This window comes from Silurus meridionalis, chromosome 27 (genome assembly GCF_014805685.1).
Source record: "Silurus meridionalis isolate SWU-2019-XX chromosome 27, ASM1480568v1, whole genome shotgun sequence".
NCBI lineage: Eukaryota > Metazoa > Chordata > Actinopteri > Siluriformes > Siluridae > Silurus > Silurus meridionalis.
In genome coordinates this window covers 8,914,421-8,941,578 of record NC_060910.1, presented here as the reverse complement: position 1 = coordinate 8,941,578, position 27,158 = coordinate 8,914,421, and the positions used below count along the sequence as shown (strand labels likewise).

Below are 27,158 nucleotides of genomic sequence, written 5' to 3'. Positions count from 1 at the left end.
CTGCCCCACCCACACCCACATACATCATCTCTAGCAGAAGCATCAACATTAACATCAACATTTTGCAGTGCAATACAGTTTTCCTGGGGATTTTAAATGAAGCCAAATTGTGTGGTTTTTGTCAATTCTATGGAAAAGAAAACACAAAAGTATAAAAGGTTCATGAAAAAGCATAAGAACTTTTTTGAACTGTTTGAGTTTTTCCTACAATGTCCAGCTTTTTATAGTCTGAAATATGTCATGGAAAATATATCTGTGACCAAAACTTTTCTTCTCCTCTGTCAACTGAGTTTGTGCAGTTTGCTATAGATGTGGTTTGCGAGCTCTGATTAGTGCGCCTCTATGGCCATCCAATCAAAGAATATGGAAAATGCTGACAAATGGCTAGACGCCTGCTGGATGGCCCTAGTGATACCACTGTAATTTGGTTAAAGCAATAGCTTTAAACAGATTTAAAGCTTTAAGCTTAAAAGAGCCTGTCGTGCTGACTGTGAAGGGCTTATGGCAGATAAATTAAAACATCAAGTCAGTGATTCTGATAAATTTTAGGCCAGCAGAAAAAGCCTTGCTGGCCATGATGTCCCTCTACTGCTAAAATGACCCCCATTGAAAATACTGGCATCTCACTGTAATATAATAAGAATGTAATAACACTGGCATTTCTGTTGTTATAAACAGCAGACGTGACTGTCATAACGATCTGAAGTTTTTATGTTGCAAAATATTACATACCTTATTAGTGGGAAGAACTGCAATGCGGCAAAGCATTCAGTGTTTTGAGGTTTTCTTATCTGATAAAAGAATTTGTCATTGGGCAGAGGTTTGTCCCTAAAGCAAACATAATCTGCACCAGATCTTTCTGTTATTGGGAAACAATGTGTCTGTGTGATTTATTCAGTAGGAAGATAAATATCTCGGGCTGGCTGTGCACTGAACTCACTTTCTTTTACCTCACCCTTGTGAGATAGCTGTGTGTGTTGGCTGACAGTATGGAAGGGACAGAGCATTAAAATCAAAGCTGAAACATGCTGCAGCATTAAATACGGTGAAGGCTGACAAAGAAGAGGCATACCATAAAGGCTTACCATTAATAAAGTATACCATAATGGCTTACCAGTAATAAGTCAAAAATAGTCAACTAAAAACCACACGTGGTTTTGAGACACAGCACGCTATACACAGTGTTCACAAATAGTGAACTTTTAGCAGTTTTTTATGACACATTTAATAATTTTGGATTCTTATAGTGTACAGGATGTTGTGAAAAATGTATGATGACATGTTTCTTACATTTCACAAGTGATTGTAATTATAATTATGTGACAAATATGTGATCACATGCGAATGTATAGAGGTGCATTTCAACATGCTATGCCATGAAAGTGCACGAGAAACATGACTAAAGATTTATTTTTTCTAATTTTGACTAATTGGACTGGTATGTGTGAAGTGACTGATGATTGTACTCCTAGAGAAAATGCTGTTTAGCTTAAACGTTGTGCCTTTTTACCATTTTTAAAGGTTCCCTAAAGTTATTTTATAGTTGAGATGTCTTCAGTATTCATTTACAATAATGACAATAATAATTACATTTATTTATAAATTTAATTTAGATGCACACACACACACAAAATGAGTATATTGATTGATTGACTGATTGATTGATGACAGTGGATCGCGAGCACAGAGAGCGGAGTTTATCGATGCACGCGGCGCTCGGTTGAGCAGGTCTGCTCGCGGGGCGCACGGGCACGCGCAGGGAGCAGAGTGGGACTGGGAGCAGCTGTGGCAAATGTTCCAGCGCTGCACTAATCTCGATAGAAAGGAGAAAGTTTGGCAGAAGGAGCGGACATAACGCGCTCGCCGAGCGGAAATGAAGAAAGAGAGGAGTGCTGGATACTAGAAGGCAACTGCGAACCGTGTCAGATAACAACTCGGGGCCTTTTTCCTGGAACTCTTTGGAAAAGAAACAACAGCCCACAGAAAAGCCTGGCGCACTCCCTCACAATAAAACCCCACATTCCCGTCCAGTGGATTGCTCGCAAATCCTGGCTCTGCGGCAACACGAGGGCTGATCACTTCTCCGATTCTGGCGTTTTTTATTCTACCTTCTTCCACATTCGTCTCATTTCCCCATTAACCCGAACCTCAGGAAACAATGAAGACATAACTCATCCACTGTACCGTCGGCTAGCTTTGGCTAGCTAGCTAGCTATCGTGTGTGGACTAGCCAGTGCTAGCTAGCTAACGGGAGGCGTGCTGTGTTTACCGAGAAAGTTTTCGGCCGACGCTTCAGAGAGCAGAAGAGCGCGTTGAAGAACAAGAAAGGAAGAAGGAGCAGGCTCTCCTGTTGTGTCGCACTTTAATGGACGCCGAGGTCCGGAACGAAGGCAGGAACGCAGTGGCATCGGACGGTCGAGGCCCCGATTCGACCCAGTTTCCGTTTTATGCCAAACCGACTCGAGTGCGGGTGAGTGAGCTTTGTCCAAGCGCTGCGCCGAGCTACCGGCCGCCGTCCGCCCCGTCTCCTGACGGCCTCAGCGGTGCGATGATCTACCCTGTGCATGGAGAGGAGCTCACTCGAGCCGGCTCGGGACCAGGCGGAGGCTGTGCTTCCCCGGGCTCAGAGGGACCCGAGAGCCGCACGTCTCCCAGCTCGGTGGCACCGGACGGGCCTTCGGGCTTCCCGCCGCTTCCGCCTCCACCTCCAACGCTGTTTCCCGGTTCTGGAGTGCACGGCAGCGTGGACGAGAGCGACCAACAGGACGGAGCCGAGTACGAGGAAGAGGAGGCTGTGTTTTCCCTCTCCGCACCACCCACTAACCAGTAAGTTTTCTCATTCCCATCATTTTCCCCGTCTTCTTTAGATCTACCTATAGGAAGATCATCTCTAACTGGCACAATATCACACCTGCCATCCACAGAAGACTCACACCTGATATTTCAGATTCAGTATTGTTACAGAAGGGACAGATGCTTCACAATACTTGGATAGTTCTGGAGGTATAGGTGGAGAATATGGTTTTTGGAGATGTTCTGGTTCTAATGTAATTGTCATGTACCAGAAACCATTCTGACTGTGGTGTTGACCCATCCAAGAAAAGTCTTGTGTTTGTCCAATTAAATGCTCTCTCTGATACATACACGTTCCACCCTTGGGTGCAGGTCTTTCTCTACAGTATTGACTTTGTTGCAGTGGTGTTATTTGTTTTTGCATATTTCTGCATATCTTTTTTACCAATCACTTGGCTAAAGAAAAAACATTTATTAAAGTAAGTGTAGAGTTTTATGGTATTTTGAGGTTATAAGACATAACACTGCTGGTGTTGGAGTAATCACCATTGTAATTTTGTGTTTATACATTTTACTATCATGTATATAATTTAATGAAATACAGTAATTAACTCTGATCGTTGGCCTATAAACCACCTATGCATGATCTGGTGACCTTGGCTCAGACCTGACATTCAGAATCTCTGGGAACACTTATGTCTTGTTCAGGAGATGTTACTCTGTAATATCAACAAGAAGTCTCAAGGTGCCTTGGACAGCTTGCTGTGCATCATATTTAGCGAGTTTGTTGATGTATAGGTGCAGCATGGGTGTGGCACGTCTTGAACCCTATAAGTCAGCATACAGAATTAATTTGGGACGTTTCCGGCAGACATGAAAAGAGTTTCATATGCCAAACACTTTTGCAAACTGTGACCCATTGCTTTGAAGCAACCCAGAGCGTTGCAGATTCCAATAACTCGCTGACATGTTCCTCAATTGTGAAATTCGGCTTTATATTTAGTCACAAAACCTAAAATTCATATTTATGCTTATGACTCAAGCTTCATTTCCTTTTCAGAAAAAAAAAATCACAAGCTCACCTTCCTCAAATGCTAATTGAGGCCCTCTCATTTAGACTGCTCAGTGATTTATGCACCATGACTGATGAGGCGAGTGATTTATCAAGAATTCAAGAGATCTCGTGGTTAGAAATGGAGGTATCATGTCAGAAAATTCCCTTTGATTCACATAACTTCTTTCACTCTTAGCAAACATGCCAGAATTAAATGTTTTATTTTAAAGGGAAATCATTTGCCCACATGTTTCTGAATGTCTTTTTTTCCTTTGATTTAAATCCACTGAAAAAGACACTTCGTGGGGATTCATACCATCATGAAGTATTAGCAGAGTAAATACATGGTTTTTACTACCTAAGCTTGTGGCCTTCTTGTGATACTTGCCATCTTGTTTATCCTATTATATTAGAAAACACAGACCAGTAATATCCAGCTATAGGAGTCGATTTTGCATAGATACTTGTATTGTTTATTTAAGTTCCCTCTTATAAAATGTTCCTTCTTTCAAAATAGGTGAGATTTTAAGTTTTTGCCTGTTTTGCCAGTTTTTTCCTTCTAAATCAGAAAAAACACTCATAAAACTAGATATGGTACTGTATATTTTGCTTTAGCTAATATATTTAAAGTATAAATATATATAAATATATATGTTTGAATGTTTTTTTTTTTAGTACACTTCCAGTGCCGCTTCATGCAACTAGGTTTCAGAGTTGTCGAGCCCACTCCTGTCACCTCTCTCACATTATTATTATTATTATTATTATTATTATTTTTTATTTATTTATTTTTTTTTATTTGAATTTTTTTTTTTTTCCCCTGACATTTTTTAATGAACATAGTTGATTGACTCCCAAGATAAAACAGACAAGTTACCAGAGCCTGATTAGAATAGGATTACCAAAAGATAAAATAAATAAAAATGGATTAATAATATTAAAAACAACCTAACATTAACCAGAGTGGCATTCCTTTATCTTGCCAGCTTTATATCAGTGTCCTGCTCCCACCAGCATGACTGGCAAGGTTTATGTGTATGGAACAAAACAGGTATATGTACAGTGAGGTTAGCTTGCAAGTATTCAGCTTTTAATAGCATCTTTAAACTTAAATTTGAACCAGGTGTGAATGTAAGAATACTTTTTTTTTTTTTTTTTTTTTTTTGAGAATGATTTGTTTTTATTAGATTAATGAGCCCACAAATGCGTTCTGCTGTTGACTAATGCAGGAAGTATAATGACATTTACGTTCATTTTGGTGCTGGAACCAAACTGTTTTTGTCAGCTTTGTTTTTGTACTCGGCTCTGCCTACAGTGCACCGATATTACATAAAATATATACACGTATTGCGGTATAATCATAGAGTTTTGCACACATGCATGGCGTAAAGCTCTTCAGGAGCTGCACTCTTACATTTGTAGTGCTTTTTTTTGTAGAATTGATTAGAAGCTGATAGCTGTGAATAGTTTCTCCTATCTCTTCCCCAAAACCAATGTGAATGATTGAAGCCTCATAAAAGAAAAAGAAAAACCTAACGCTTTAGGCAGGATTCTTGTAAGATACATTAAACATCATTTGGTCCTTTTCTACAGAGTCTAAGGCATTGCAGCTGTCTGTATAATAAATGGTTAAAAAATAGTAATGAATGATTACACTGCAGAAATTTCTTTTTAGAGATCAGCTCATACCCATATAAACGAATCTGGTCTTTCCATAATCCAATCATAACAGCACATGTAGTCATCACATTACCAGATTGCCTTGGACTTTGTGCTGCAGTGAGTGAGCAGTGGAAAAGAGAAGCCTCTTTTGGATGTGCAGACCTATTCTCTCTAACAGGGTTAGATGGGGTGTCTTGTTTGCAGCATGTGTGACTAAACATTGTGCTTTAGCACACCACAGACAGCCGCAAGTATTCATGCTTCTGTACAACGCGGCTTATTCATAAACAGCAGTGCCAGCAGTTGGGATAAATGTCTCACAGCTGCTGACCAGTCTGCTACGTAATCATGACAAACTGGGAAAGCAACGAAAGAGGTCGAACGACCGAGGTGCTCGTTGATTGAAGCTTCCTTTAACGATTAGAGTGGATTTTAAATTATTAACGGTTTTAACTGGGACCCGGCAAATGGTTGGCCTGTAATGTCTGTAACACTGTTAAAGTTTTTGCCAGACGTGTTTGGAGGAGTTACATTGAGCAGCACTGCTAATTAATTGGCTTTATAAAAAAACACAAGGCCAGTTGAAAGCCAAGTGGTGCAGCATCTGTATTGCATATAATAGTTTGGATACCTGTAATGGTCTTGATTTGATGCCTGCTTATTAGCTCAGTGTTTAGTAGGTTTTTGTTTAAGCAATCCTGTGCATGTATCGAGCATCTCCAGCAGTACAAAATTTTTGATGCTGAAAGTTCTTTAAGTGTTTGTCTTGGTTTGAGATGGTTTTATTTTTTAGCCCCATCAGCAGAACATTTGAATGGGTTTACTAATAAGTAAAGCGTTTTTATTTTTATTTTTTTCTCGCTTCTGTCTTATTTAGCCCAGGTGTGAGTTCGGTATGAGTTTAAAGGAGAAAGTTCACAGACGTCATTGCACCTTGTCAAAAACATCCGTGTAATCTGTTTGAAGGCACAGACTGCTACGCAATGTTCTTCCGAATGATTCATTCTCATTTTTAGAACATTGTTTCCACACCATTCAGTGACTGCATGCGTGTAGACAGTCCACAGACGGCCTTTAAACTTCAATCATCCTGCGGTGTTCAGTTTAAATGAAGTAGTGTATATACTGCTCTGCTGTACACAAAAGCCTGGTGGTGCATAATAAATAATCTTTGCACTGAATAGAAAAAAGTTTAGACATACTGTATTTTCTAACGTTTGTGTCTTACAACTCATTAAACATGCGTGCAAATGCCACTGTATGTATATTTTAACTGAACTATTATGTATATTATTCATGTATAATGAGCCATATTCATATATTTAGGGAGTTTTTCATTTTGTAATCATTGTGTATGGAAATAAAAAACAGACAGAATGAAAGGCGTGTACACTCATAGCAAGTTCGTGTAGTAAACAGATAAATGGTTAGGGACTTAGAATTAAGTAATAATCTAAAGATTTTTTTTAACTTTTTTTCTAGATTGTGGTATTTACAAAACTGAAACGGAATCCATAGGCACAAACCAGATACTGCACTATATGGCCAAAAGTTTTTCAACTCCTGAATATCACCTGGCCTTCCCTAAACTGAAGCACACAAATGTATAGAATGTTTTTCTGTGCTGTTGCATTATAGTTCCCCTTTACTGAATTTAAGAGGCCCAAACAAGTTCTAGCATGATGTTGACCCTGTGCACAAAACAAGGTTTGTGAAGTCATTGTTTCCAAAGTTGGTGTGAAAGAAGTTGAGAGGTTTGTACAAAGCCCTGAACTTAACCCCACTAAACACCTTTAGGGTGAACCGGAACACTGGCTGCTCTCCAGGTCTTCTCACCTCACTATTACTGTTCCACTGCATGTGTGATGGATTGGTATGTAATCCATGGTGTATTCCCACCTCACAGGCAATGATCCCAGGATATGCCCAGATTGAAGATGAAGTATTAGTATAGTAGAAGTGTCATCATTGTTTTGACAATGAATAAAAAGCAAATATTATTTGTGAATGTTGTACACACATACTTTCTGAAAGGTGCATGTTATGTGACAATTTTATTTATTTATTTTTAGATGTGCATGGTTTGCTTTCAGGTATAGCCAGCTACATGCAGCACCTGATGTGGGTTTCAGATCTGACCCCATCCCCTCGTCATAATCGTAGCCCAATGATTTAGTAAAGCAACCACAGACTTTTTGTACATTTAATTAATGCCTCTTAGCTCTTTATCTGTACATCTGTGTGCATGTGCTCTTAATGTTTCCAACTAATATGCTATGGTCACGTGTGAAGAACAAGGCACATCATCTTTGTACTATTTCTTTCCTGAAAAGAAACGTAATGAAAATGGTGCAATTTGCATAATGCTTGTGAGGTATTAAATGGTCATGATGAAACAAATCTTTTGAAAAATGAATAAACATTTGATGTATGGATTATTTTTGCATGATAAGGATTGTGCAAAAGTGCAGGTCATTAAGGGTCACATCTAGCTGGTTTACTAAACACTGATATTGTAGAAAACAAAGTATTTTGCTTCATTTATTGTAATATTCGCTTGCTGTTATATTATTTAATCATTTTGGCCCATCCCTAGTTTTTGCTCCATTCACAAATGGCAGCGGTAGTGAGGAAGTGTGTTGCTGAGGCAGTCTCTTTCTCTCTCTCACACACACACATATATGCAGTACTACTGCATAGTGGCTCTTTTGCTGCACATGGTGGCCAAAGCCTCTTCTATCTCCCTCCTGCCTTCTACAGCAATAACATGGATGTGACAATTCTTTGCATTTGAAAAACAATTTTCTCCGGTGGAAACTTCTGCAGTCTACTGAGAGCCGATGAAGTTTTGCGAAAAGATGCACATGAGATTTTTTTAATACAATGGACATAGATGTAGCAGCTGCACTGGAACAGAGAACAGAGGGATGAGCTTAGCGCTGCCGCAGTTCCATGGGATCATGCCAGAGATCGTGTTGGAGTTGTGTCAGTCATGTCCAGTGAGACCGGGGAGATACATGCTAGAGATTCGGCAGCCAGGCAGCTTTGCTTCATGAATTAGAGAAATTGGGACAGGCAGGCATGCAGCAAAAAACGAACCCAGTGTAAGTGTTTCACGGATTGGATTAAGACCGTGCTTTAGTTTTATTGTGGTGTTTTGTTCATACTACTCGACTAGTGTAGTATGTCTGGATGTTCTGGTTGAGTTTTCCCATTTACAATAATAAACAATGGTGGAGAATTTTGATGCCCTGATGCGTATTTTGTAGTGATGGGTTTTCTTGGGGTACTTTATTTTGTATAAATCAACTGCGGTATCATTGGAATGTTACTTAACTCCGATTTGTTCCCTGGTTTAGAAGCGCACACATGCAAAATGGTCATGCATGTATACATGTACCAGCATCATTGTTTACAATTATAGGAGGGAGGTTGGATTGGTTAAAAAATATATATATTTAAAGACACTGCTGTCAGTGATCGATAGCTGATTGTCAAGAATAATGTACCAGTTAAGATCTTTTATCATTCGCCTCGTTTTGTTTGTTATTTATCTCCACTAGTTAGTTTGCTTCTCCATGTTGTTGACAGTGAAGCCCTCATGCTGCATTTCATTTTTAAGAAATTTAACAGATTGCTTGTGCTTGTTTCCGAATCCAGTTATCTGTCATTTTGTATCACCAGGACATTACTGTACACTAGGATAACATCACATAGTTTTGGATTTTGGTTCTGTGGCATTTTCTTTTTAACCTGTAACTGAGCATGGTATTGGGCTCATAAAGATACCGATGTTGGTATTGGTGAATCACTAGGTCATTTGGTGCTAAATTTTCAGCTTTGCTCATTTTTACAGCTTTGCTAATTGTAAAATTTGGGTGTCCAAGGTTATGTGAATGGGACCAATTTGTATTATTTGCATGTGACATGGTGTATTATTTGCATGTGACACGGTATATTATTTGAAACAACTGTTCTTGCTGTTGATGTACTACTTTTCTACGATGCGGTACAGATTTTCATATCAAGATCATGTTGCTACAATTCTGCTTTCCAAGCTGCTCTTGAGTTTATCTGCATGAACTACAGAACATGCCACAGCTAGCATGAAACTCTCCTGATAGCAGTTACGACACTGACAAGTTCTAAAAGTACTTAAACCAGCACTTTAAGATCACTGATGTATGTTGGAGTTTGCCCCTGAACTAAAAGTCCTGCATATTACTGTGCATGTGAGATACGCACAGCTCCCCTGATGGCAGTCGGCATGATGTAGAGGTGCATTTCTAATGTCAAGCGATAGTCTGCTTCATGGTGATGCTAATAAGCAGTGACGGGAGATTTTACAGATGCATATTTTAGGTGGACTGACTGCACCATTGGTAAGAGCCATATAAATGCAGTGATGAAAAATGCAAAAAAAGAGTGATTGAGGAGGGAGGACATGAAGAACGAGAACCCGCAATCGGGTCTCAACAAGCCCAGGCTACCACTACTTTCACTGAGATGAAACCTTGTCAGCTTAATGGTTATGGGCAAACCAAAAGGGGGTCACATTTTGGGTTCAGTTTGCCCGTCTAGAAATGAAGGGCGGTCATGATGGCACTGATTCATGCATAACCTAGTGCATTAACTGTGTTTTTTTTATATATTAAATATAGGTTTTGTTAATATATTTTTTGTTAAGGATAAACAGCTGAAAATAGATTCCAATAACATACAATGATTTATCAAAAGCATTTCAAACATTACAAAATATGACCTTCATAATTACAATGTATAACTTGGGACTTGTTTTGCCTCATTCGTAGGCGAATAACAACGTCTCATTCTGAACGGAAATGAGATCATCTGACAATTAAAATTAGTTAATTTCCACTTATAACATTTAGGCACATATCTTGTGTTAATTTGAAAATTGACACCATGCAAAGATGTTTGTGGCTTTTACAGTTTTTCTAAACGTATGGCACAATGGCCAAAATGCACCATTGAGCATTGTTGGTTGAACGTTCATGTGTGTGTGTGTGTGTGTGTGTGTGTGTGTGTGTCATAGTCTTCAAAATAAGTTTGTGCAAACTTTTAACTCCAATGCTTTGATATAAGCTTGATGGGTCAAGCTTTTAAAACCTGAGTCCAGGAACTCTTTTAAATGTAGTCTGTAAATGCCCAAAAGCTGCATTGCACTGTAAAAGTTCTTTACTGCTCATCAACGCACTCACATTAATGACCCACAAAACACTTTAACTTAAATCAGTTGTTTATAAATGTATAAAATTAAAGTCCAGAAAGACCCATACTGCCATGCGTGTTGTCTCTCATGCATGACTTCACCTGCACTGAGGAAAAGGGTAACACACATAAAGCATTTATACAGTACGGTGCAAAGTTTTTCCATATTAATCAGTTCCTAAGTCAAATACAACCAAAAAATCCAGGAAATTTATATATAGTATTAAAAGAGAAAAGAATCAGAGGAAAGCTTTTATAGATTAAAATGGCAAGTAACATGACCTCCCAATCCCCCCTCCCCCCATAATTAATGCCAATGCTAAAACTTGTATTTGTCTATTTTTTTAAGTCAAATTGACTGCTGTGAAAAGGGTCTGTTACACCACCTTTGTACGGGACATGCTTGAGCATTACTTATATACGTTGCTATATACTTGCTGATAAAGCCAACTTTCAATCGCGTCATTCTAAAATGCCAAAGATCACAATTTGATACACACAAAATCATACTTTTGCATTAGCAAGGCCACTCGACAACATAGCTAGTTGTGGCTTAAGACTTTTGCACGTTACTGCATATGTACGCACACCCACCCACCCACACACATGCTATGAACGTGCAGTTGGACCAACCCTACGTTTCCTGTTGCTCATTGAAACCCAAGCCGAATAATGCAGTAAGCTATACTGTAGAGATATCCTGTCAGTCGTAGGCTTAATTCTATATGTGCAACAACAACAACAAACACTAACCAGCACCCAAACCCTTTATAAAAGCCTTTGCTTTCTCATAATGATAACTTCCTGTGGATGTTAATCTTGTGAAGAGGTATGCACATTGTGCTTGATGTTCAACATGACTTTCTTTTCTACAGCCCATATTATTTTTAAGTTGTTGTCAGATGATCAGCTTTTGAAAGATTAAAGACAGACATTGTGTGCTAAAGGCCATGGCTTGTCACGGGCGTAGACCTGAATCTATTCAGTGTACATGTGTGGAGACGTCACTGCGGCTCGATTCTGTCAATCAGCCAAAAGAGACTAAATTTGACCACAGCTTATGGGTACTTCCTGCTTCTAACATTTTTAATTCCTTAACATTAGGAAAAGTAAAAAAACAAAAAAACACAATAATGTAATGAAAATGATGAGTAAATGCTCTTTTTGTTATTGTCTAGGATTTCTGAAACGAAGCCCAGAGTAAATAATTCTCTATCACAACAATGGCAGCAGTAAAATGCCTACAGCTTTAAGTGTATATGTGTGTGTGTGTGTGTGTGTGTGTGTGTGTGTGTGTGTGTGTGTGTGTGTGTGTCTTTGTGCGTGTCACGCTTTGATGAAATTGTTCCACAAGACGAGCCGAATAGGTTTAATTTGAAAGCGTTTAAGTACCAGCTGTCATGATTTAAGAGCGAACAGTTGTACGCCAAGTCAAGAGCGAAAACAAGATGAGCCCAAAGTGACTGATGTGAATGTTTGTTGATTAAAGTCATTACTCATTTTCTGTCATGGACATTTAAACCTTGTCATTAGTAATGTTGTTCTATAAATAGATTAGTTTACATATGTAGTGGTAGTCATGGTGTCTGTTGTTCTCGCTTGTGATCTCGGGATAATATTCAATCACAATTTCATAATTTTAGCAGAGAAATTCTAATGACAACATGGTTTAAAGGACTGCAAGTTGAACTTTTTACTTCTTTTTACTTGCAACCTATATTAGCACTATAAAAAGAAACATGCAGCACTTCAAGCCAGCACTTGTGACAGACTTGCTACACGTATTCGTGTTCGGTCTTTTTCGGTTCAGTACCGAATGCAATCCGTATTACGTGCAGAACATAGACCCTCATAGTCCCTCAGGAATGTGTTCAGTGGCGGACCACAAGTTTAAGTCTCCACCTCACACTTCGAGTTCATTTTTTATTATTATTATACTTGAAAACATACACAACATTTGGAGATATGTTATATATACACACAGTGGAACTTCGATACTTACGACCTTGACACTCGCAACGTCGATAGTTTGCGACCTTTCATTTGGAACAGGACTAAGAGTAACTCACGAAAAATCTGGTAGTTCACGAATAACTCGAAGGTTTGGAGTAACATTTCAAAACAAAGATTTTACTAATAAATTGCATAAAAATGTTTGAAAAATATTATTGTATTATTCATTTAAAGTAGAAAATAAAACGTGACGAGTAATTCACAATTTTTGTTGAGTTTACAGTACGTGTCAAAAGAAGAGTCAAAACCTCGCGATTTTTTTAATCCTAATTGGATGTTTTGGTGACACGGTGAGGGAGGTGAGATTGAGATGGTTTGGACATGTGCAGAGGAGGGACATGTGTTATATTGGTAGAAGAATACTGAGGATGGAGCCACCAGGAAGGAGGAAAAGAGGAAGACCAAGGAGGAGGTTCATGGATGTGGTGAGGGAAGACATGCAGGTAGATGGTGTGAAAGAGGCAGATGTAGAGGACCGGGAGGTATGGAGACGGATGATCCGCTGTGGCGACCCCTAATGGAAGCAGCCGGTTTGATGACGGAAGAAGAAGGTTTTCTTAAACCACCACACATTTAAGAGTTTCATACTTATCTTTTACTTGCACGCACACACACACACACTCATTTAGGCAGCCATCGCTGCATATGATGTATATCAGATTGTGTTTCTGTTATTTGGCATTTCCATGTTTCATGCTCTGACATGCTAAGGGATACCTCAAGGTGATGAAAGTTAGTGATTGAGCTTTTAATTTGGTCACTCCTTATGCACTACCTGTTCTCTCAGCAATAAGGATGAAATTACTCCTAGAGTTGTGAAGGGACTGATCAGTAGAAGAGCTGTGAGTGAACCGAGCAGCTCGAGATCTGAGAGGAAGTTTGGTTAAAAAGCTAAATATAGCTGATGCTTGAATTATTTGAACTATAATAACCCTGTAGCTGTTAAAATCTTTCATTAAAATATCAGTTTTTAAGGAGGTTTTTAATAAAGTTTAGTAACAGTACAGCTACAGTCAGTCTTTGATGGTCTTGGATTCCTGGTTTTAATAGAACACAGTATTTGCAGATCTGCTAATAGCTAATGTCATTTTTATTATGAACATAGTTAACGGAGAAGGCTGTGAGTAAATTCTTGGGGACCTTTCTCCTGCTGGCTGAGCATTTATACTCTATAAAAGCTGCACAGAGGCTGGTGTTCATCATATAAATCTTTTGGAACAGTGACAGTCTGAAAGCTACAACCCCCACACTTCATTTGCTTCCCTTTACTATCTGGTGTAGATGCTGGTTAGAGATAAGATGATAAAACTATCACACTTTTTAATCTATAGAACAACACTTCAAAATAGCTCACTACTTTTAATCACCTGGTAGTGGGAGTTACATTTAATTCCTTTAACCATTTTTTTTTACTTGTTCAACAATGTCTTTATGTAGAAGATTCTTGCAATGTTTATATATGTTTTACTTATACATTGTACACACACACACACATGCATTTATAAAAATATTTGGGTGCAAATCTACAATGCAAAAGATGCCAGATTGGAGCAAACTGGTGAATGTACAGTTTTATAGTGTAGTATGTGCAGACCTTATATGGAAAGCACATAGCTTTCCTCTCTCAACACTCAGGACTGTGTTGAACATTTATTCATGCACCTCCGCCACATAAGCTCCACTTCCTCTACACAGACACACGACTTCTCCCACACATTCTTAGAACTCACATTATTTTTTAAGTGATTCTTATTATGCAATAATGTGAAAATGCACCTAAATGTCGTATGCCAGCTTTTTAGATGAATTGTTATTGATGAGCAAATTAAAATAAAGTGGGGAGACAAGTGTGTTTACTGCTTTATTAATCAAATATCATCTATTAGATTTAACACTATACTGGTTTTGCAGCATCTGCTTTCTGCCCAACTTGTCAGTCTTTTAAGGTTCTTTTAAGGTATATTCATGCCTTAATTTTGTTTGGTTTCTTTCGGTCGTATTTTTCCCATATGATTTCATTTTCTCACTTTCCGTTTTCTTCTTTTTCTGTACACAAGCTTTACCGAACTTGCACAGTGCTAAACCAGAAAAGGGTGATAATTTTTATTCGCTTTCACCGGAAACTAATTCCCCTGAATTTTTAACCACTGAACGAAAAGCAATTATTTTTAATTTCTAGCAAAGGGCTTTGGTGTAAAAGCCTTTTATATTTTCATGCAATGCTGAGCCATGTTCTTGCTGCAAAGATTTAACTTGAACTATATTTCAAAAGCTCCATCGCAAGACAAGGCGGGTCTAATGTAGGTCAGAAGTTTACAGTTTATTTCCAACTTCATGGAGCTTTTGTTAGGCGTAAGTGATCCACAGTTTTAAAAAAAAAAAAGATAGAAAAAAGTTGATTATTCTACTTTGTCACTGTATTATCTGTTTATTTATTATCCATAAATAAGTGTTTAAAACTAGCCTCTGTCCTTTTCCTTTAGATGGTACCATGGGAAGCTGGACCGGACCATTGCAGAGGAGCGGCTGCGCAAGGCCAAGAACTCGGGAAGCTACTTGATCAGGGAGAGCGACCGGAGGCCTGGCTCCTTTGTGCTTTCCTTCCTCAGCAAGACCAACGTGGTCAACCACTTCAGGTGTGCCTGGCAAAATTTCTGTCACCAAGGAACTGAGTAAAATGACAGGGAATTACTTATAATGATGACATCATAACAATGGTTGCAAGACTTGAGCTTAACTCCAAGGTTGCCACCGAATTTGCATTTACATTTTGATTGATGTAATTTTGGACTGCTTTAAAAGGAGTAGTGCTCTGTGATTCCAACCTGCCCAGACCTCAGAATGTGAAAATCAGATCAATCATAAATATAATTCTTTGAAGAAAAAAAAAATAATAATAATCCACAGCACTGAATTTGAATTTCTGTTCAACTTACAGTATATATTCACTGTACAAGATGTAATGTACTGGGGTTGCATTATACATCAATTTAAAATGATGAAATTAAAGAAAAAAAAAAAGTGGTGGTCTGTGCCAAGCTGCAATTTGATTTCAGTCTTAGTTGAAGATGTTTTTCCCCTCAGAGTGTATAAATCTATGTATTAGTTTAGGTGGTAGCGGAGGAGCAATGGCGTGGGTGGATCTTAAATATGAAATAAGTGTGTCAGCCCTCACCCTCCACTGCAGCCTGAATAAAATAAATAAATAAAAACCCTAGTTGACATTTTAAATAGACAAATAAATGAAGGAAGGGTTTTGGTGCTAATGAGTAAAAAGTGATATTGCACACACAAAAAAAACTTTACCATTTTACAGATTTTGAGACGCAACTTTAGTTATGATCTGATTATCCGTCCACATTATTTTAATGCTCATGTAGTTGATAAAAAATGTACCAGTGTTTGAGTCTTGGGTATTTTTGTGTTCCAGGATCATTGCCATGTGTGGGGACTATTACATTGGTGGGAGACGGTTCTCATCCCTTTCAGACCTCATTGGATATTACAGCTACGTGTCTTGCCTACTGAAAGGTGAAAATCTGCTATCGCCGGTGGCGCCACCAGAGGTAATGCTGTCGTTTCAGGCAACAGTGACTGTGATACAGGAAGTCTTGTTCATACATCACAGATGAAAGACTCAAGGAAACAAAACATTGTTTATGCTGTCATTTCTGCTTACCTAACTGCACCAGTGTATGATGAAGCAGCAAGCTACTTTACAACTTGTTACATGAAAAAAATAGAATGTTCATCCCAAAGGATAAATACCTTTTAGCCATTTTTATTTACTCCTTTTGTCGTTCTTCAGAGGCTCAAGACTCAGTTGCCAGTAATGCATGAAGTGGTTGTGTTTCAGTAGATTTATGCTGACATTAGGTTTGTGTGTGTTTTGTTTCACCCAGCCTGTGGAGGATAGGAGAAGAGTGAGAGCCATTCTTCCATACACCAAAGTGCCAGATACAGATGAGATCAGGTATATCTCATGAATACCCATAGTCATAAGCCATATTGCAATATAAACCAGATGAGGCTCATTGTTCCTAAGTTACTTACTTTGCTTTGTCGCATTACACACACACCACCATTTGAGCATATGCTTTTAAAAATAATGAATCCTGAGTATTTAAATGCACTTGAGTATATAATCTGTTGCAAAGTCAGATTTGGATTTAAAAATATAAATCACATTCTTAAATAATAAAAATTTATGACTGGTTTACTGGGTTTTTTTTTTTTTTTTTTTTTCTCATGAAACTTGTATACATTTTATTTATTTTTGTATCATTTGACAGGACCCTAATTTAGAGACCTTAACCAATATTGTTTAACTTAAAAATTTAATATATTTAAATGCAGCTTTTTTTTTTTTTTTGTCAAAATTTGATGAATGCCAACACCCATGACTAGCTTGGATTGTCCGTTGTGGTCCTTTTATAAATTACTATCTGTCTGTCTATGCAAGTTTTCTCAAAGGAGACATGTTCATTGTTCACAATGAACATGAAGATGGCTGGATGTGGGTAACCAATGTAAGAACAGAGGAACAGGGTCTTATAGTGGATGATCTGGTGGAGGAAGTGGTGAGTATCTGTCCTCTTCTGCCCTCTATCAATACTCTGAAGAGTTGTCTCTTATTATCTTCTTTTCCCTGATTGTGAGAGCTTTTCCAAAGACTAGGTCACTCTCTCTTTAGTACGATTGTTTTCTGGAGTGGTACTTACTCTGATTAATAGCTGCCTTTGTTTTCAGGGACGAGAGGAGGATCCCCATGAGGGCAAAATGTAAGCTACCTCAGGGTTTTATCTTGTTTGGTATTGGGGGCAAGGTACAGAATGAATGTGATGAAACCACAGTCTAACAGTTTATTTAAGGAAGCATTCTAATAGATTGTGTCAGGGGAAATGATTAACACCAGTGGCCTGCTTTTACAATGTAGTGTGCATTTGTGAAGAGGCCACTTTGTTTTAATTAATTGCCTTTCTACCTAACTCTCGGCCTCTGGCTTTTACAGGAAGCCTATGTGACGTTTACTGAGAAGAGAATATTTAAGACAAAACCTTACGATTTAAGAGGTTTTGTACTCTGAATGAAATTGTAGATAATGTTTTATGCATTCTTGACCCTGTGATTGGGTTGGAGACAATCAGATAAAGTATATTGAATGCTTTGTTAAATATTCATATTCACATGAGACATGTAGCCACAGGCCATAAACATGACCACACAATGTAAACTGATTAGATCAGACTGACAGGAGCCTTTAATTGTTTCCGTGAGTTTGAATGTCATGAACTGAGTAATGTACCTTGACTCAATATTGACTCACATGCACAAATCCTGCTTTTGCCAAGGTTGAATGGTTTATACTTTCCTGTTCATGCTCTTTGTCTTTGTAGCTGGTACCATGGGAAAATCAGCAAACAAGAGGCATACAATCTGTTGATGACGGGTATATATTTAATATTTATTAATGCACACATGCAGCCGGTTTCCTGTACAGATGTATAGAAAGCTACACTGTAAAATTGTTGTTTTCACAAGGTCAAGTTTGACTGCTCAATCTAAACATTCATAAATATTTCATCTATGCTGTGCAATACTCTGGTCAAATTATGTGAAATTCAATAAGGGCAATGTAAATTTAAAGCAGGGTATTTCAAACGATGTACTGTGTATGTATGTTTAGACATTGCATCACTTTAATAAAAATTAGGATCTGATGAAAAATGATGTGCAAAATTATTTAACATTTTTCAGTTTTATTTATTACAGTAGTGTTTGTTTCATTGTGTATATAGTTTTATAAATATTTATTTTTAATGAAGACTGTATATAAGGGAAATTGTGCTTTTCTTCTCCCACACTAGTCGGCCAGATATGCAGCTTTCTTGTGCGACCGTCAGATAGCACACCTGGAGACTACTCGCTTTTCTTTCGCACTAATGAGAACATCCAAAGGTTCAAGATCTGCCCCACCCCCAACAACCAGTACATGATGGGTGGCAGGTATTACAACAGGTATGTCTGGAGGCTATGATTTTAGGGTGGAATGGCAAAGCCTGAGGGCAAACAGTTACCCCTGTATTCTCAGACTTTACTGGGAACCCTTGCTCATTCATATTTAATGTCTTGCCTAACAGGCAGCACACCAGTGATTTGCAAGAGATAGGGATAAATGCACAGTCTGCTGCCTGTCTTGTAATGGGCTGCTGGTCTAGAAATAAAAAATAGTTCCTTTCTTTCTTTTTTTTAGTACTGCAGAATTGACTAGTTATGTAGTAGACATGTTTATTGTAATTGGTAATATACCACATAGTGTTTAATAATATTTTTGAATGGCTTTTTTTTTGCAGTGTTGACGATATCATCGAACATTACAGAAAAGAGCAAATTGTAGAAGGCTATAACCTGAATAATCCAGTTTCAAATCAGGTGGGTGAAATTTTAACAGTAGTCATAGAACTAAATATTAAATACAGAATCAAAATAATAATGCTCTGTTTCATTTAAAGCAACAAGAACAAGTGCTTTGTAATGCTGTTGATGAAAATCGCGAAATTTACAAAACCATTCGGAGAAAAACAAAAGATGCGTTCTACAAGAACATTGTCAAGAAGGGATACCTCCTGATTAACAAAGGTAATGAATGACAAAAAAAACTGCAAGTAAACTTATACCTTTTATGTTACATATTATTTATACACATAATATCTAGTGTATTAAAGCTCAGTGCTTTTGCAGGGGTATGGAACAGAGATATGCAAGGCTATTTTCAGACCTTTACTAGTAGCTATATAGATGGACATTTAATATTTTTTATCACACATTATGGTTTTATTAGGCAAAGGAAAGCGCTGGAAGAATCTGTACTTCATCCTGGAGGGCAATGATGCTCAACTTATCTACTTTGAGAGCGAAAAACGAGCCACTAAACCCAAAGGGCTGATTGACCTCAGTGTGTCTTCAGTGTACTGTGTGCATGACAGTCTGTTTGGCAGGTAAGCAGCATGTGCCGTTTCCTAGCACAGCTTGCAAAGTGCTTAAGCTGAATGAGTTATGGAGAGTAGTCATTAAAATCACTGGGCCAGGTGAAACATGGTATTATCATTTGCTCTTTTTGTAGGCCAAACTGTTTCCAGATTGTGATTCAGCACTTTAGTGAAGAGCAGTGCATTTTCTACTTCGCAGGAGAGACACCTGAGCAGGCCCAGGTACGTGTGAACACCACATCTGTTCCCTTTATCTCTGACATTAACGCTGACTCTAAAGCACTCTTTTAAAAACTTACAGGACTGGATGAAATGCCTACAAACTTTCTGCATCAACTTAAGGAAGCCTGTACAGGCCACTTCCAACAAGCGTCTACGTCAGGTAACGCACTGCTAAATGGGCCCTGGGTCAGTGATGTGGGGTTTTTTGTGGGCGTGTTTCACATCTTTGGCACTACTGGAATCACTGACCAACTTACAATTATAAAGGAATAAACGTATACATTAGTTTATGAATGCTTTATCTGTGTAAAGCTGCTTTCAGATGATGTCCATTGTTAAAAGTCCTATTGCAATAAAAATTATTGAATTGAAAAATCTCTTCAAATAATGATTAATGATATCATTCCTAATAATTCATATAATTGAGGCAATTATTAGAAATGATAGGGCTACTATTTTTAGAATTTACCCTAAATTACTGCAAATGTAAAAATGACTTCAATGATTTCAAAATAACTATATTAAAGAGAGGAGTTAATGCAATCCAAACATGAACTTGGGCACAATATAGAATGAACATTATATAAAAACAACTAAATATATATGAACAAAACATGCTCATATAATTTCCTCCTGCACAATATTAGCTTCCAGTGTAGAAGGTCACATGAAAAGCATATTACACACGGCTCATGTCTCGTGCAAAACAAGCTTAAGAGAAGCATAAAATTGAATAAATAATAATGATATTTCAAGATTTAAGATGTTTATTTGTCACAAACATGGTATATACAGAATACAACTTGCAGTGAAATGAAAACCCAATAAGCCGCTCAGAAATTGTGCATTAAGTAAAATGGTCTATAAGTATAAAATACAAGAGAATATAAGGGGGAGGGAGGAGTATAAGAAATGTGAGAATTTATTATATAATGATATGGTGGCATTACTATTACTATTAAAAAATAGTGCAAATATATTTAGATGTGCCAAAAAGGTAAAATAAAAAAAGGAATGAGATATAGCTAAAAAGAATAATAATAATATCAGGTGATTATTATTTTGAAATATTTCATAACTAATGTTTATGTAACATTGGATCGACCCCATCAACATCTCAGGTGACACCACAGCTAAACTTGTGTCCAGCTAATCAGTAATGGAGAATAAAAAGCATATCTACCAAAGCAAGGAAACAATAAACATAGAAGCATGACCACTGGTAGCTTTAGAAACCAATATACAAATTCTTTTGCACAGAATTTAAAGACAGAGTGAGTTTACGGTCAGCCAGCATTGGTGTCAATTTGATGGTAGTTTATGTTGTGGCCCAAATACCTAAGCTCTTTACTAATTACTTTAAATAATAATAATAATAAACTACAATAACATGCTGATAAAGTTATATTGGTCATTTCTGCTTTTTCAGGTGAGCAGCTTAGTGCTATATGTGGAAGAGGCCCACAAACTCCCCATCAAACATTTCACGAGCCCATATTGCAACATCTACTTGAACAGTGTGCATGTAGCCAGGACTCACCCGAGAGATGGCCAGAACCCAGTCTTCACAGAGGAGTTCATCTTTGAGTGAGTATTTTCTATATAATATTGAATGTTTTAACCTGCAGCCTAAACCTCTATTGCAATTAATGATGCATTCATTGAGAAGTCATTTCTTTTTGCTTTCTTTTAGTGACTTATCCAGTGAAATTAATCGATTTGAAATCAGCCTAAGCAACAAAACTAAGAAGAGCAAAGAAAGTGATATTTGTAAGTATCCATTTTGAAAACCATCTGTACATGATTAGAAAAATTAAATTACAAATTACATGTTGAGTAAAAAAAGTTCAGTTGCCTGAATAATTATGGACATTATGACCGTCATCATGGGTGGGATATATTAGGCAGCAAGTGAAAATTTTGTCTTTGAAGTTGATGTGTTAAAGGCAGGAAAAATGTGCAAGCGTAAGGATTTGAGTGAGATTGACAAGGGCCAAATTGTGAGGGTTAGAAGACTGGGTCAGAGCATCTCCAAAACTGCAGCTCTTTTGGGCTGTTCCTGGTCTGCAGTGGTCAGTATCTAACAAAAGTGGTTCAAGGAGGGAACAGAGGTGAACCGGCGACAGGGTCATGGGTGGCCAAGATTTGTTGATGCACGTGGAGAGCGAAGGCTGGCCCGTGTGGTCCGATCCAACAGACGAGTTCATGTAGCTCAAACTGCTGAAGAAGTCAATACTGTTAAAGGTCAGGACTGTTTTGGCAGGGGGGACTAACACAATATTAGGAAGGTGGCCATAATGTTATACCCGATCAGTGTACAGGTCTTTTTTTGCACTCTGGCCCCCTCTGCTGTTTGCACAATTGGAACTGAAAGAGTGAATTTTATTTAAAACACCAGGCGTTTGTTTGTCTGTGCAGTGTTCATGCGTTGCCTTCTGAGCCGGTTGCAAAGGGGACAGATGATTGACGAGTGGTTCCCCTTGAGCTCTCATGTGCCTCTGAAGGGAATTGAGCCGGGCTCCTTGCGTGTGCGAGCACGCTATTCCATGGAGAAAATCATGCCAGAGGAAGAGTATAATGAATTTAAAGAAGTAAGAATCTTGAGCACTAAAGAATTTGATTGCCCTATACTTAACTTTATGGTCATCTTTTTGTTGATTGTCTCATTCTTTATTGCGATTTTTACTGAACCACCTTTCTGTCCTCAGGTGATTTTACAAAAAGATTTTCACGTGATCTATGCGCTGGCTCATGTATGTGGGCAGGACCGCACTCTACTAGCCAGCATCTTGCTCAGGATCTTCAGACACGAGAAAGCCGAGGCTCCACTACTGAGGACTCTAAATGACAGAGAGATTAACATGGAAGGTAACGCTCCAACAAACACCGCCCTCATCTGAGCAAACAGCCAAATGAAATAAGAATGTTAAATGCTATAAGTATGGCCTCCCTCCCTCCAGATGAAGCTACCACTCTGTTTCGTGCCACCACACTGGCCAGCACACTGATGGAGCAGTACATGAAGGCTACAGCCACACCCTTTGTCCATCATGCCCTCAAGGACACCATTCTTAAGATTATGGAAAGCAAACAGTCATGCGAGGTTTGTCACGTTTTAGTACAACAATTTAAGTGCTTTGTTTTTTGTGCAAGTGTTATAGTAAATTCATATCTGTGAATGTGTGTGTGCGCACACGTGCAATGGCTGTACAAATTAAATTCGCAAAAGATCTGCAAACCTCCATAATATACAGTGGTGTGAAAAAGTGGGGGTAATTTTGATCGGCCGGCAAATCTGGGAAGGTTTTCTACTGTTCCATGTTTTTGCCATTTGTGAATAATGGCTCTCACTGTGGTTCGCTGGAGTCGTACAGCTTTAGAAATGGCTTTATAACCTTTTCCAGGCTGATAGATCTCAATTACTTTCTTTCTCATTTGTTTCTGAATTTCTTTGGTCTCAGCATGATGTCTAGCTTTTGAGGATCTTTTGGTCTACTTCATTTTGTCAGGCAGGTCGTATTTAAGAGATTTCTTGATGGTGAACAGGTGTGGTAGTAATCAGGCCTGTGTGTGGCTCAGAGAAATTTAACTCAGGTGTGATAAACCACAGTTTTCACAGGGGGGGTAAACACTTTTTCACACAGGGCAATGTAGTTTAGGATTTTGTTTTCCCTTTATAATAACAACCTTCATTTAAAAACTGCATGTTGTGTTCACTTGTGTTATCTTTTACTAATATATAAACTAATTTGTTGATCTAAACCTTAAAGTGTGACAAACGTGCACAAAAATAATAAAAAAATCAGGACTTTTTCACACCACTGGATGAAGTTAAAACAAAGGAAATCAATGTAAAGCATCTTAGTAAAACAAATGCAGAAACATAAAAGGGATATTACTTGTAAGAACTTGAGACTTAGTAGTATGCATTTTTTAAGTTACTGTTTTTGTAGTTGAGGTGGATTTGAGTATAAAATTCACTATTTAGGTTTAACAATGCCCTTGTATTCTATATATTGAGCATACTTCGTGAAAAAACATCTCTCTCTCTCTCTTTTGGCATTGTATTGGGCTTTGAAACTGACAGTGTGATACACAGAATCATTTTAACAAGTGTGACTTTTTTTGTAGATTTGCAATCACTAAATTAGTTTATTGTTCTTCTGTTTTATTACTAGTTAGATTGATGCTTTTTAAAACTGTTTCCTGCTTTCTGTCTTGAAGCTGAACCCATCTAAACTTGAGAAAAACGAGGATGTAAATCTAAACCTGACCAATCTGCTTACTATCCTATCTGAGCTGGTTGAGAAGATCTTCATGGCTGCTGAGATCTTGCCTCCGTAAGAAGAATGACACTCAAAGCTTATGTGCTGATCTCATTTGTGCTATTTTTTTTAGACTCTTTTCTTTTGTATTGTCAGAACTTTGAGGTTTATATACGGGTGCCTGCAAAAATCTGTACAGCAGAAATGGCCCACTAACACTACTATGCGGACCAGAGTTGTGAGGTATGAAGCACAACAGCTGTTTTTCTGTTTTTGTAGCCTTTCTCAAGTGTATAGGTGTGTGATTCCTCCTGAGCAACATGCTTCTGTTTCTGTCTCTTGTGCAGTGGTTTTGTCTTCCTGCGATTAATCTGCCCTGCCATTCTTAACCCCAGGATGTTCAACATCATCTCTGGTAAGTGTGCAGCTTAAATAAAAAGAGCTACTGTTTGAAGACACAGGATGTGGGGTTTTGAATTTTGCCCACAAAAGCTACCTGTAACTTTTCTCTAAGCTTTTTGTCTATGCTGCAATTATCCACCACTGAGCAGACTAATCTCACACCTTTGAGTGCCAAGTCAGTACGCATTCAGAAAGAATTTAGGGCTGCCTCCCAAACCTTATACTAAGTAGTGTATCAGTTAACGGGCTATTCTCACATTTTATATCCCATGTTGAGTCACTAGCTGACATCACTGAATAATGTACAAATTGTACCATGAGGATAGATTCTATAATCATTCAATGGATTGGAACAAACTTGGAGAACAAAGTGCATTATTTGTTTAACGGGGGGGGGATAATTTAAATACAGTATCTTATATTATCATCTTATCACACTGACGTCCATTTGGTTTGTTTTTGCTTTTTCCACTGAGTGGCTGCTGGTTATATTTACGGGTTCAAAATAACCAATCTCACTTTGTTCAATTGTCAACTTGATGCAACCTCAGGAGCATCATATAACTTTAAGGATGTGGAACCTAAAGGCTTCTCTAACAATTAGATGAGTTTAATAAGGACAGTAAATGTAATGAATGACTGCTTCTTTGCAGATCCTCCTTCTCAAACTGCTGGCAGAACACTCACTCTTGTGGCCAAGTCGGTGCAGAACCTGGCCAATCTGGTGGAGTTTGGGGCCAAGGTTTGTTCTGCTACACATATGTGCATGTTACCGACATTGGAAAGAAAGACTTATGGGTTTTATTTTCTGTTTATGGTCTAGGAGCCCTACATGGAAGGAGTGAATCCATTCATCAAGAATAACAAACAACGCATGATCATGTTTCTGGATGAGTTGGGGGTGAGCTGCATAAAATGTTTGTTTATGCTGCACATAGCCAGCTACATTCTGCCTACTGAACACAAGAATTGTTACTAGCAAGTCTCTACTGCTAGTAGAACTTATTGGATAATTGGAACTATAAGCATTTTCTTTACATTTATAGCTTTATATACGTATTTGACGTTTCCTTCAGTTTTTTAAACCTAGAAAATGTGCCGCTTGTAGTTTAATACACCTGCTATTCACTAAGTAGTGGTATGAAGCACCACAGCCATGCCACCTTCACTATAAGTTCCAAAAGAATTGTCTCTACACAACAAATACTTGAAATAAAACATAACATTTTAAACAAACATATTTTTGCCTAAATATTAACTACGGTTTAGACAAAAATTTTTTGCAAACAGTAATTTAACTAAACCTACTACTAACCAACCTGTAATAACCCGGGTTTTAAAAGCTGTATTTCCTTTCTGGTTTCTTCAGAACGTCCCTGACTTGCCTGATGCTTCAGAGCACTTTAGGACTGATCTGTCCCGAGACCTTGCTGCCCTGCATGAGATCTGTGCTGTTCACTCAGATGAACTTCGCACCTTGAGCAATGAGAGAGGAGCACAGCAGGTGTGTGACCAAAACACATACGGTATATATACTGTGTCGGGTGTATATAACATTTTCCATCCCTGTGTGTGTGCAGCATGTGTTGAAAAAGCTGCTGGCTATCACGGAGCTCCTCCAGCAGAAACAGGTGCACTACGCCTTGTCCAACAGCAACAGGTAGTTCAGTTTCCCTGCTCTCTGTCTGTCACTCCATCTGTCTTCGTCTCTATGGAGTAAACAGTGGGATCCCAGCATGCTCCACCTTCATCACCATGGCAACCTCCATCCTTGACTATTTAGCCACTCCCCCTTCCCTTCCTTGTCCGCCATGCCAAGATAACTATGCAACTGCAGCAGTGAAACAAAACGCCTGGGGCTCGAGTCCCACACTGACAACTTTTAAGCTATTCCCACAGCAACTTCTCGTTTGACTGTGCCCCATAATATGGGTACTTTGTGTTTTTTTGCTTTTTCTCCGACCTGAATGGGACCCAGTAGTGACCCATTAAGCTCAGTGTACCATTGAACAGCCATTGCCAAAGCATTTGTTTGTCTGCTTGAAGAAAACTCAACTGACACGAGGCTGCATCGATATCTATAACTGGAGTATGAGCTATAATGCTTTTTATACTGTAATTTGTTACTGATTTTACTTGGTCATGAATATGCAAAATTTGTGCTCAAACTAGTGTTTCTTTTTTTCCCCATTTACATATTGATTGTGGTGTAGACAGGATTTTTAAAGAGAGTATGATTATTTTATATCAGAACAATAAATTCTCTTGCTGGAATCATGAGGTTATAATTTTCAGTTATCTCCCCTGCTTCTATCTGTTATATTGTTTTGATTTGGTCCACTCTTCCCTGAGCTTAATCCTAAGCCAGACTTGTCCTCAGTGGAAGATGAAATGAGATGTTTACAGCAGTAAAATTTACAAATAGTACAGACTGTATAAGGAATGCATGCACTTATAAAACCTGACTGACTGATTCAGACTGGAGTGTGAAGTGATTAACATTTCTCAGGCATAAAGGTTCCTTTG

General features: G+C 38.2%; 1 protein-coding gene across 1 annotated transcript; it reads left to right on the top strand.

Moving 5' to 3' along the window:
• The first annotated feature begins 1,683 nt into the window (after positions 1-1,683).
• rasa1a (RAS p21 protein activator (GTPase activating protein) 1a) lies at positions 1,684-26,906 on the top strand. Its single transcript, XM_046841406.1, has 25 exons — positions 1,684-2,826; positions 15,238-15,390; positions 16,185-16,320; positions 16,657-16,727; positions 17,217-17,334; positions 17,504-17,535; positions 18,151-18,203; positions 18,622-18,772; positions 19,108-19,186; positions 19,267-19,393; positions 19,596-19,752; positions 19,878-19,965; positions 20,045-20,125; positions 21,395-21,552; positions 21,659-21,735; positions 22,384-22,556; positions 22,674-22,833; positions 22,926-23,068; positions 24,190-24,305; positions 24,387-24,473; positions 24,578-24,645; positions 25,286-25,374; positions 25,456-25,533; positions 26,002-26,136; positions 26,213-26,906. The coding sequence occupies exons 1-25, from the start codon at positions 2,366-2,368 to the stop codon at positions 26,294-26,296; spliced, it is 3,075 nt and encodes a 1,024-aa protein (XP_046697362.1). The 5' UTR covers positions 1,684-2,365; the 3' UTR covers positions 26,297-26,906.
• Positions 26,907-27,158: the final 252 nt, after the last annotated feature.